The sequence below is a fragment of the Phyllostomus hastatus genome, unplaced genomic scaffold (assembly GCF_019186645.2).
Source record: "Phyllostomus hastatus isolate PE091 unplaced genomic scaffold, TTU_PhHast_1.1 phas_contig_40, whole genome shotgun sequence".
NCBI classification, from domain to species: domain Eukaryota; kingdom Metazoa; phylum Chordata; class Mammalia; order Chiroptera; family Phyllostomidae; genus Phyllostomus; species Phyllostomus hastatus.
In genome coordinates this window covers 7,163,769-7,175,831 of record NW_025333872.1, presented here as the reverse complement: position 1 = coordinate 7,175,831, position 12,063 = coordinate 7,163,769, and the positions used below count along the sequence as shown (strand labels likewise).

At 50.3% G+C, this 12,063-nt stretch overlaps 1 protein-coding gene across 4 annotated transcripts; it reads left to right on the top strand.

Annotated features, from left to right (window-relative positions):
• Positions 1 to 6,444: 6,444 nt before the first annotated feature.
• Positions 6,445 to 12,004, top strand: DLK2 (delta like non-canonical Notch ligand 2). 4 transcript variants are annotated; one of them, XM_045842881.1, is made up of 6 exons: positions 6,445 to 6,567; positions 7,746 to 7,876; positions 8,146 to 8,209; positions 9,743 to 9,873; positions 10,310 to 10,454; positions 11,107 to 12,004. In XM_045842881.1, the coding sequence occupies exons 2-6, from the start codon at positions 7,801 to 7,803 to the stop codon at positions 11,840 to 11,842; spliced, it is 1,152 nt and encodes a 383-aa protein (XP_045698837.1). In that variant the 5' UTR covers positions 6,445 to 6,567; positions 7,746 to 7,800; the 3' UTR covers positions 11,843 to 12,004. The 4 variants fall into 4 exon arrangements, with proteins under 4 accessions (XP_045698837.1, XP_045698836.1, XP_045698838.1 ...); XM_045842880.1 differs by lacking the exon at positions 6,445 to 6,567 and adding an exon at positions 6,681 to 6,842; XM_045842882.1 differs by lacking the exon at positions 6,445 to 6,567 and adding an exon at positions 6,858 to 7,262 and having other exon boundaries at positions 7,729 to 7,876.
• The last annotated feature ends 59 nt before the right edge of the window (positions 12,005 to 12,063 follow it).

Here is a 12,063-nt window from a genome sequence, read left to right as displayed (position 1 = left end):
AATCTGAACAAAGAACTGGATGAAATGAGGGAGCGAGCTATGAAAATATCTGGGTAAGAGCATTCCTGGCAGAGGGAATAGCTTGTGCAAAGGTCCTGAGGCAGGGAACATGCTTGATGTGTTCAAGGATGAACACAGGCTAGTTTAGCTAGAGCAGAATGAGGCAGGGAGAGTCCAGGAGATAAGGTCAAATGGGATCCACTGGAAGGTTTTGAGCAGAGATGTGATATAATCTGACTTCTATCTTTTAAGTAACCTTTTCACTTTTGAATAATTTTAGATTTACAGAAAAGTTGCAAAGATAGTGAGGAGAGTTCCCATATACCATGGACCCAGTTTCCCCCATGGTTAACACTTTCCATTACTGTGGTACATTTGTCAGAAACAAAAAGCCGGCATTGGTACCCGAGTGTAAACTAAACTCCAGACTTTACGCAGACTTCACCAGTTTTCCACGAATGATCTTTTTCTGTTTCAGGATTCAGTTGGGAACACCGCATACATTTAGCTGGCTTCCATTTCATCGGGATCACTCTGGCTGCTCCGTAGTAGAAAACCCATTAAGAAGCTGTTGCAGTAATAGCCCAGGCAAGAGACAGTGGGGCTTGGGCCAGGGTGTTAGAATTCAGATTGTGAAAAGTATCAAATTCTGGATGAACTTGAAGGCAGAGCCAACAGGATTTCTAGGACATGGGATATGAGAGGAAGAGGAGAGTTAAGCGTGATGCCAAGGATTTGGGCCCAAAACGCTTAGGCATTTACTGAGAGGGGTAAGACTGACTGAGGGAAAGAAACTATTTGGGGGTGGAAATCAGGAGTTTGCATTTAGACATGTGAAGTCTGAGTTGCCTGTTGGACAATCCAAGCGGAGGTGTCGAGTAGGCAGCGGGATACATGAGTATGGATTTCAAAAATAAATCATGGCTGGAACTATAAACTTGGGAGTCCTTAGCTCATAATTACTATTTAAAGCCATTAGGCTGGGTGAGATCATGAAAGGAGTGAGTGAAGGTAGAAAAGAGGTCTTAGTATTGAGCCCTGGACTATGGAAGAAATTGGGAGCAAAGGAGAGTAAGGATGGAGAGTCATTCGAGTAGGTGGAAAGCTACTGAGTGATCCCAGAAGCCCAGTGAACAACTGTGAAATGCAGCTTGCAGAGCCATTCAGATGAGGACTGAGAAGGAAGCATTGGATTTAACAACGGTGAGGGCATTGGTGACCTGGACAGGTGATCTTGACTACAATGGTGGGGTAAGAGTGATTTCAAGAGAAAACGAGAAGAGCCCTGGCCAGGTGGGTCAGTTGGTTGGAGCATTGTCCCACACATCAAAAGGTTGTGGGTTTGATACCTGGTCAGGGCACACACCCAGGTTGTGGGTTCAATCTCCACTTGGGGTGTGTACAGGAGGCAACCCATTAATGTTTCTCTCTCTCTCTCTCTCTCTCAAAAATCAATAAACATATCTTCAAGTGAGGTGGGTAAGAATTAAAAAAAAATAAATAGAGAAAATGAAAAGAGAGAAAATGAAGACAGTAGGTCTAGGCAAATTTTTAAAAATTTTTTACTTATTTATTTTTAGAGTGAGGGGGAGGTGGGGGAGAAAGAGAGGGAGACAGAAACATCAATGTGTGTCCCCAACTGGTGCCCTGACTAGGAATCGAACCAGCGGCACGGTGGTTCACAGGCCGGCACACAATCCACTGGGCCACACCAGCCAGAGCTAGACAAATATTTCTGAAGAGTTTTTAGTAAAGGGAGCAGAAACATGTAGCTAGAAGAGAATATGGGACTGGGGGAGCTTATTTTAAGATGGGAGAGAGGATGATGAAAATGATCTCACAGAGACAAGCAAACTGATGATGCAGACAACCTGGGAGAACTGGTGGAGCCCTGTACTTGCACGGGTGAGAAGGGACAGAAACTAGTGCCCAGGTGGAGGTGTTCACCTAAATAAGAACAGGAGGGAAGACAGAGTGTATGGAGACGGACGCAGGTCGGGGGTGGCAGCGTGGGGAAATTCTCTCCAGATTGCTTCTATTTTCTCCATGAAGTTGGAAGCAAGACCATCAGCAGAATGAGGAGAAAGGAGGAGAGAGGAGAAGGTAAAAATAGCTGTCCGGAGGGTGGGAGAGTGCATAGAACTGAGGAGATGCAGGCAAATTGATGGTTAACACAAGGGATGTTTGAAGGTATGAATTTGAGGCCAGGCCCCACTATTGTTCATGTCCAGCCACGTTCAGCTGCTGGGGTGCAGGCTAGAGAGGGCACAGCAGTGGGGTTTTACCAGATGAACAGAATGGCAGAGAGGGCCCAGGGTGTTGGTATAAGCAATAGACTAATTGTAATGACAGACCCTAGAATTAAAGCTGAGTAAGGAGAAAAGGTAGATGAGATGGGGGCAGGAGACACTGAAAGGAAGATAAGATCAATGGATGAGAGACCGGGCCAACCTATGCACAGGAAACACTGTACAAAATTTCCACAACTGTTTCAGGGACCCACAGAAATGTTTTAATTTTTATGTACTTTAAAATCAGAGGAAAAATGAACATAATGAAAATGAATATACAGCAGGTCCTTGAATAACATTTTACTTAATACCATTCTGCTATAATGTTGATGATGGAAGGAAGGAAGGGAAGGAGGGAGGGAGGGTGGGAGGGAGGGAGGGAAGGAAGGAAGGGGAGAAACCACACTGGCTGGATGGCTCAGTTGGTTGGAGTGTCCTCCTATACACCAAAAGTTTGCGGATTCAATTCCCAGTCATGGCACATACCTGGATTGTAGGTTTGATGCCCGGTTGGGGTGTGTATAGCAAGCAACTGATCGATGTTTCTCTCTCCCTCTCTCTCTCTCTCCCTTCCTTTCTCTCTAAAACCAATAAGCATAACCTCAGGAGGGTTAAAAAAAAGAAAGAAAAAAGAATAGAAAAGAAATGGATTCCGGAGGCAGAGATATTTTCTGTGTGGAGCTTGCATGTGCTCTGCATGTCCTCAGGACTCTGGGTTCCGCCCACATTCCCCAGACATGTAGGTGGGGTGAACTGGGCATCTACATTGCCCCAATCTGAGTGAGCATGGGTGTGTGTGAGTGCATCCTGCAATGTAACAGTATCCTGTCTGGGGCAGGTTCCCACCTTACCCCCTAAGCTGCTGGGACTGGCCCTGGCCACCTGTGACCCTGAACAGGAATGAACAGATTGGAAAATAATTATCTTATTTGATTTCATTAATTTTTCTTCAACATATTATAGTTCAAATTTATTTCAATATTTAATATTAGAAATGTTTTTGGTTTTTATTTAGAAATTTGGTGATGTTTTTATGACCAGAAATATATCATAGAAATCTAATTCTTTTTTATGTCAATTAGACCATGGTAAAATTGATTTCAATGTATGTCATTTCACTTAAAGACAGTTTCCAAGAACATGTTGACGATGTTAAGTGAGGACTTACAGTATGATAATGAATCTCACTTGGATTATATTTCTCTTTATACCAATGCAGTCATAAAGTATAATTTTAAAGATTTTATTTATTTATGTTCAGAGACAGGAGAAGGGAAGGAGAGAAACATCAATGTGAGGAAGAAACCCCTTTCGGAGGCACCCCATTGGGGACTGAACCCACAACCTCGGCATGTGCTCTGACTCGGAATCACACTGGCGACCTTTCACTTTGTGGTGCCCAACTGACTGAGCCACACCAGTCAGGGCATAAAGTATAATTTTTAACATTCTTTTGTGGAGGAAGGGGGCCATGAAGGTGAAGCGCCTAGGGCACACCCAAGTTGTCCCATGGCCCAGTGATCCCAGTGGATCCAAATCCAGTAATTGTTAAATGCATTTATAATGGCAAAAAAATACACACAGCCTTAAGTATCCAGAATTGTTTGGACTGAAAAGATACAAGTTGGTAACAGGAAAGTGTGATACTTAAAACTAAGATTATGGAGGGTGTGAAGCATTGGTAGCAACAAGTTTGGGGGGGGCAATTCTTCTCATTGGTGGAGAAGAAGAAACTAAAGACATGGCAAGCTGGTTTTATCAGTGATCCACTGCCATGTTAACAAACTACCCCAAAACCGAGCAGCTTAAACAATCGCCTTTTATCTGCCCACTCATCATTTGAAAATATGGGTGGGGCTCTGCAGAGGAGCTCAATTGGTCTGGCCCAGGCACACACACTCAGATGGCCACAGTCATCTGGAAGCTTGACTGGGGCTGAGTAACATGACCTCGGGTGTCTGTGGCCAGCAGCCAGGGTACCTCAGTTCTCCTCCATGGGTCTTCTCATCTTCCCGTAGGCTAAGCTGGGCTTCTTTATGATTTTGGCAGTATTCTGAGAGGACAAAGGGGCAGGCTGCAGGCCCAGACTCTGGGGACTCAGGCAGTATCAATTCTGCCACATGCTTTTAGTCAAAGTGAATCATAAGGCCAGCCCAGATTCAAGGAGCTGAGGGACAAACTCTACTTCTTGCTGGGAGGAGCAGCAAAATCATTGCAAAAGGTCATATGGGACAGGAGGAAGCAGAGTGGCTATCTCTGCGAACAAACTATCACATTTATTAGAAGAATTGTCTATGTGGTACTGAATCATCAAGAATCACCAAGAGTTTGCCCTGGCCAGGTAGCTTGGTTGGTTAGAGCATCATGCTGATACGCTAAGGTTGCAGGTTCAGTCCCTCATCAGGCCACATACAAGAATACCAGTGAATGCATAAATAAGTGGAACGACAAATCAGCATTTCTCTCTCGCTCTCTCCTTTTCTCTCTCTCTCTCTCTCCCTACCCCCTTCCTCTCTCTCTTTCAAATCAACTTTTTAAAAAGGTATTAAAAAAAGAATCTCCAAGAATTTGACAGAAGTGGGAGGAAAGACAATGACAATAATCTGGGTGCTAAAATCTTTAAACCATGATGGAGTAGTACTAAGGAGCACAGTCTGATGCCATCAGCTTTCAAAGCTTCAAATATCTTTAGTGTTTCATCAGTGAATGTCAATGAAACTCATTAATGAGAAGGAATTGTTTCTTTTTCACAAGTTCTTTGACTGTGTCACTCACCAATTCAGACTCTGCCTTAAGGAGGGAACTTAAACTGTGGAAAAAACTATATGCATGAAAACAGGTGGCACTGCTATTTAACCGGAAGCTGTGTCCCCAGTGCCTAGGATGATGTCCAGCACAAAGTAGTAGCACGCAGGTGCTCAGAAATATGTTGAATTAATTTATAATGGCCAAAAGGTAAACACAGTTTTGTGAGGGTCCAGTTGTAAGTATCCCACAACGAAGGCTAGGTTAGATAGATGGTGATCTATTTAATGAGCTATTAGGCAGTCATAAAAATATGCTTGTGAAAACTATCATTACATTATGTGGAGTAAAAAAAGGCAGGGCACAACATTTCAGGTGTATTTTAAAAAGCAAGACACAACATTTCTGGTACTGTGTAAAAACAGCTGGGAAAGGAGAGGGGTGAAAAAAACCAACAAACAAACCATAGTGGCTTTATCATACTAGTAAGATCATGGGTGACTTTTTTCTTTTCATTTTATTCTGAAAGTTCTTTAGTGTTATTGAATGTATTTCATAATAATAAAAAAAAGTTATACACATTCATTGTTGGAAAGGGAGAAATGTAGAAAAGCACCAGTATGAAAAAAATAACCTGTAATTCCACCGTAGAACAAAATCACCTCTCTGAGTTTTCTCTCCCTGCCCACAGTCAACATATCCTTAGCTTAGATTTTTTTTTTTTGGCATCCTCAGGCTTCAAAAAGCTGACTTTTGATGGTCACAGAATCTATTTGAATTACATTAATTAGACATTATAGGTTATTTGGCATTTTTCACTTAAAAAACGAATTTAAACAAAATAAATGGTTAGAGCCATGGCATTACTGAAATTCAAGCCCTTTAGAAGAGAGGCGACCAGAGTTTCCGGGAAGCTGGCTAGAGAGATGGGGTGGGTGTGGCTTTTATGTCCAATGGAGGCTGCAAGAAAAATTATTCCAGGGTCTCGGTCCCTGTGGAAGTGTCTGCAGGAAGCTCTCTGCACAAGCTAGAGACTCCCCCTTCCAATATTTGGAACTTAAAGATGGTGAAAACTGGATCTGGAGGTTTAGGTGGCTTTCCTAACCTCTGCCCTTTTGACCTGCGCAAACAAGATACTGTGTCCTGGCCTGGCCTGGCCTTGCACGGGTCTCTGAGCCATTAGCCTAGGACGTAGTCCTCCTCCACTCTCCCCACAGAACTCTTTCAGTCTGAGATCTGGTTTGGGGCATTTGACGATTAGTCCTAGTTCAAGAACGGTTGTGATCCGGGGTACAGAAGTGGGGGCTGGGGTGGGAGGCACATTTACAGAGTCAGGGGCGTTCCCAGTCCAGGGGGGCTTCTAGTAGCGGTCCCGGGAAGGAACGTTGTGATGGGAATAACGAACTTGACAGAGGCAGGGATGGGGAGGCGATATTTAGTTGAGCGTAGGTTGATCCTGGAAGGCTGTGGATTGCAATGAGGAGAGAAAGAAGGGGAGAGAGCAGAGGAGAAGCACAGACATTTGAAGCAGGTGATGGAGGCTTTACCAACGGAGGAGGCGTGGGCTGATGACAGGAGGAGGGCGGGAGCGGCGCTGTGCACTGAGCGTGTATGGGATACATACGAGAAGCGTAATGGGAAACGGGCTGGTGAGAGCAGAGGTGGGGCGGCGGTGAGAGGCGCGGGTCAGCAAAGCCGGGATGCGAGATGGGAGAATAATAGGGCTGCGCACATCTGGCCGGCACTTTACAGCCTGCTCCCATTTTTAGACTCCCATAATTTCTTCCTTTCGATGAAGAAAGCAAGGTTCGGAGAGGTTAGGTGGCAGCGGAGGGTGGGGGCCGCGGGGAGAGCGAGGCAGCGGAGAAAGGGGCGAACGCCGAGCACCGCGGCCGCAAGGCGTGCGCCGCGCGCAGCAGGGAGGCGGGGGGCGGGCAGGCGGCGGCCCGGGGAGGGGAGTGCGTAGCCGGGACCCGCCGGCACACGCCGCCCCTGGCAGGCGGCCTGAACGCGCACGGGGAGCCGCCGCCGCCGCCGCCGCCGCCGCCGCCTCTCGGGGTCGCCTTGAGCCCCAGATTCCCGAGCGCTCGGCTCTCATGGCAGCCGCCTCGGCTCCGGTCCTCGCGGCCCGCTAGGGGCGGCCCCGCGCCCCAGCTTGGCTCCACGGCGGAGTCCGTCGGATCCGGCCTCGCTCTGCGCCCCGAGCGCGCCGCTTCCCAGCCGGAGGTGAGGACCGCGAGGGCACGGACACGTAGGACGATGGGCGCTCGGGGACTCCAGGCGCGGCGCCGCGGCCGAGCCGAGCGCGCCGAGATGGGAAGGGGAAGTGGGAGCAAGTCCTGCTTGAGGTCGAGGGTGGGATCGGACACTGCTCGCTGCCGGGAACGCAGCCTGTGTCCTCAAGGCCGCCCCATGGCACTGTCCCTTTCCCCGTGGGGCTCCTCCGTTCTGCTGCCTTCCCAGCTCCAGCCCTTCGCGCGCCCTGACCTGTCTCCACGTAGTCCATCCTTTCCCACAGAGCCCCATCCCGGGTACTGTGCCCAAAACCCTTGCCGCCTCAACCCTTCACCCAGCCCCAGCCTTCCCGCTGCCCCCACTCCCTTCTTAGGTCTGGGCGCCCCTCCCCTCCCTCGGCTCCTATCACTCGGAATCGCAATCCGGGCAGCTATATCTGCGTCCGACCGCCTCCCAGCTTGTGCTGTCCCACAGGTGTCCGCACGTCCGGTCGTCCATCCGTCCGTCCTTCTTGGGGCCGGCGCTGACCATGCCCAGAGGCTGCCGCTGCCTACATCTCATGTGCCTGTTGTGCATCCTGTGGGCACTGGTTCATCCTGCCATAGGTGAGCCCACCCCCCAGCTCAGGTCGTTGCCCTCTCCCGGTGTCCCTTGCTTGCACGTTGGCCTCTGTCGGCTGGAGACGGCACTGCAGCCGTTGGGACCCGCGGGGCTGCGGAAACCCAGGTTTCCCTTTGGAATGGAACAGTCTCTTTTGCGCTGCCCCCGAGCTGAGCCCACCCAATTACTGGAACCCCGTATCCTCTCCCGAGCCTGCATCTCAGGGAACCCAAACCGGACCCCGGCTCACCCCTCCCACATCAATCTCTTGCAGCCGATGACTGCAGTTCCCACTGTGACCTGGCCCACGGCTTCTGTGAGCCTGACGGCTCCTGCAGGTACCTCTTCTGAGCACGTGCTCCTAACCCCTCTCCTCCTCATTTCCCACCCCTTCACACCCACACCCTGGTCTGGCCCCAGGGCAGGTGTCTAGGGGCTTAAGACCCTACTGTGCACTCCCCATCCCCCCATGGGACACAGGGCAGACGGGCCAGCCTCACCCATCCCCAGTCCCCTTTGCCTTGGCTCTTTTCCTTCTTCCAGCTTATGTCTCTACACTTCTTTACTCTCTCCCAAGTCTGACCCAGAAATTCTGAAACATTCCTCCCTCCTCAAGATACCGGGAGAAAGACCTGAAGCTTGAGAGAGTTTGGGGATTGGGAAGAAAGGGAGAGATCAAGGAAAGATGTAAAGAGAATTGGTTAGGCCTGGAAAAGAAAGGCTGTGGGCAAGGTTGATGGGGAGAAGCACTTATGAAAGAGGATCTTCCTCGATGAATTTTCAGTAATTGACTCGCTGGTGTGGGGTTTGGGCAAATTCTGTAGCAGGAGGGAGATGTGTCTGGTTGGACAAGGAAATGAGCTGACAGGGTAAGCTGCTGGAGTCGCTGGGGGTGTTTCAGACTCTCCGTCCTTGGAGAGTTTTTTTGTTTTGTTTTGTTTTTAAAAATTAAGGCCCTGGAATCAGGGTAGGAAGATAGTCCTGATGATCTTTCAGGATCACTCTTTGCTGTTGTTGTTGTTTTTAAGATTTTATTTATTTATTTTCAGAGAGGGGGGAGGGAGGGAGAAAGAGAGGGAGAGAAATGTCAATGTGCGAGAGAAACAGTGGTTTGTTGCTTCTCACATACCCTCAACCAGGGATCTGGCCTGAAATCCAGGCATGTGCCCTGACTGGCACTCGAATCCATGCCCTTTCAGTTCACAGGCTGGTGCTCAACCCACTGAACCACACAAACCAGGGCTCAGGGTCACTTTTTAAAAAAAATTATTTTATTGTTGTTCAATTACAGTTGTCTGCATTTTCTCCCCTGCCCCCACCCCATTCAAACCCATCTCCCTCCCTTTCTTCCACCCTCCCCCTTGGCTTTGTCCTCGTGTCCTTTATGGTAGTTCCTGAAAACCCTTCTTCCCACTGTCCCTTCCCCCCTCCCCTCTGGCTGTTGTTAGATTGTTCTTAATTTCAAAGACTCTAGTTATATTTTGTTTGCTTTTTTCTTTTGTTATCAGGGTCACTCTTAAAAAACAAAAACAAAACTATCAGCCTCACATATGCCTGGACTGATATTGGGAGCATTTACAGACATATCTTAGTTTCTTCATTAACACATCCCTGCAAAGTGTATCCCCAATTTACAGATGAGGAAACTGAGGCTCAGAGAGATTAGACATAGTGCAGAACCAGGACTTGACTGTTCCTGTCAGATGGTCTGATTCCATATATGTGACCTGCACAGCCCACACCTATCTGGGATGAGCCTGCTTCTCCTTAGGGACTGTCATATGTCCCCCTGTTCTCTAAAAGCTCCAGCCTAGCCTGCGTTTCCTCACATCCACCACCCTGAGCCCTGACCCTGTGCTTCTCCCCACCAGGTGCGACCCAGGCTGGGAGGGGCTGCACTGTGAGCGCTGTGTGAGGATGCCTGGCTGCCAGCACGGTTCCTGCCATCAGCCCTGGCAGTGCATCTGTCACAGTGGCTGGGCGGGCAAGTTCTGTGACAAAGGTAGGGGAGTAGGGGCAGCTGTTGGTCTGAAGAGCCTTGGGAAAACATCCATTTGTATTTATTAGGTCCAGCTCAACCTCTCAAACACATGGTATTTTATCATTTTAGACTATATCTATCTGTGTCTGAATTGGCCCTTAACCTAATCCCGTGAGGTAGGTATGGCAGCTGCAGAAAATTGTACTAATCTTTTAGATGAGGAAACTGAGACCCACAGATGAGGTAGAACTTGCCCAGTCACTCTGAGACAGACCGACATTTGCCAGAGCTAGGAGCTGCCTGGTTCTGAACTCAGTGTTGTTTTTCCCACCACACCACACCAGCCTGGGTGGGTTTGCAGTGTAAGCCGCACACCCAGAGCTGTGGGCGGGGCCTGGGCAGGTCTGGGTGCCAGATGTAAGGGGCTACCCCAGAGCCTTCTCTGTCTTCTCTGTAGATGAACACGTCTGTACCACGCAGTCTCCCTGCCGGAACGGAGGCCAGTGTGTGTATGACGGCAGCGGCGAGTACCACTGTGTGTGCCCACCAGGCTTCCATGGGCGGGACTGTGAGCGCAAGACCGGACCCTGTGAGCAGGCAGGGTGAGTGCTGGCCCCACGGGGTGAGTTCAAGGTTAGATAGCACTGTTGAGGTGGTGGTGGTGAAGTCGTAGGGCTGAGGGTCAGAAGTCCCACCTGGGGGCACTGGAGGATAAAACCCCAGCCTGCTGGAGTGTCCCTAGTTCAGGGTTTCTCATGTTTTTTATACCACCTGAACCATTTCAACAACAACAAAAATCTGCAGGAATTGCGGGTGTCACATATCAGTGTGTAACTGCTCTGGCTGTTGGGGTGGGGGAGGTTGAGGACCCCGGACTCCCCTCATCCTCTCAGGAAAGCTGCTGTGTGGCCCTGAGGATGTCCCACAGAGCATGCACAAGGAAACAGGCCTGTAGGGGCATTCCAGCGTCAGGCCTAAGGGCCCCGCCAGTGTAACAGTACACTCGCCTTAGCCTCACACTCAGGCCACGCCCCATGCTAACGGCTTGACATTGGGTGATCTCCTTTAACCTGCACAATTTGGAAGCTGGGGACTACTTGTATTCCCATTTTTTAAAGGAGGAATGGAAGGCTCAGAGTGTGGCTTAACGTGACATTGCTGGAAGGGGGGTGAGGTGGCAGTGGTCAGGATGCTGACCTGGGCTACCCTGCAGGTGTGAGTCCGTATCAAAGCCCTCTCCCACCTCCACCCCAGCTCCCCATGCCAGAATGGCGGGCAGTGCCAGGATGACCAGGGCTTTGCCCTCAACTTCACGTGCCGCTGCTTGGCAGGCTTTGTGGGTGCCCGCTGCGAGGTGAACGTAGACGACTGTCTGATGCGGCCTTGCGCTAACGGCGCTACCTGCGTGGACGGCGTAAACCGCTTCTCCTGCCTCTGCCCCGAGGGCTTTGCTGGACGCTTCTGCACCATCAACCTGGATGACTGTGCCAGCCGCCCATGCCAGAGAGGGGCCCGCTGTCGGGACCGTGTCCACGACTTCGACTGTTTGTGTCCCAGCGGCTATGGCGGCAAGACTTGTGAACTAGTCTTACCTGTCCCAGACCCTGCCACCATAGCAGACGTCCCCCCGGGGCCCACCTCAGCGATGGTGGGGCCTGCCACGGGGCCTGCCCCTCACAGTGCAGGGGCTGGTCTGCTGCGCATCTCAGTGAAGGAGGTGGTGCGGAGGCAGGAGGCCGGGCTGGGAGAGTCTGGCCTGGTGGCCATGGTGGTGTTTGGGGCGCTGACTGCCGCCCTGGTCCTGTCCACGGTGTTGCTGACCCTGCGGGCCTGGCGCCGGGGTGTCTGCCCGCCTGGACCCTGTTGCTACCCTGCACCACACTACGCCCCGGCACGCCAGGACCAGGAGTGTCAGGTTAGCATGCTGCCTGCGGGGCCGCCCTTGCCGCCTGCCCTGCCCCCTGAGCCTGGAAAGACCACAGCACTGTGATGGACGTGGGGGCTTCCGTGCCCCCTCCTTCACCTCCTCTGCCCCTCAGACTGGAGTGGTTCTCTCTTGCCACCCCTCAGCAGCCTCACACAAGAAATACTATTTTTTTAATACACAGACTGTAAGATGGGAATTTTATCCAATAAAAGTATGAAATTATAAGCAGGCTCCTTGGCCAGAAAAACCTGCCTGGAGTCTCAGATGTCAGAGGGCCGGAGCAG

What these genes read in the sequence shown, in the direction of transcription:
- DLK2 (XM_045842880.1), top strand. An exon ending in GGGCAAGTTCTGTGACAAAG is followed by an intron (nt 9,874 to 10,309) that starts GTAGGGGAGTAG and finishes TCTTCTCTGTAG; the next exon opens with ATGAACACGTCTGTACCACG. An exon ending in GGACCCTGTGAGCAGGCAGG is followed by an intron (nt 10,455 to 11,106) that starts GTGAGTGCTGGC and finishes CCTCCACCCCAG; the next exon opens with CTCCCCATGCCAGAATGGCG.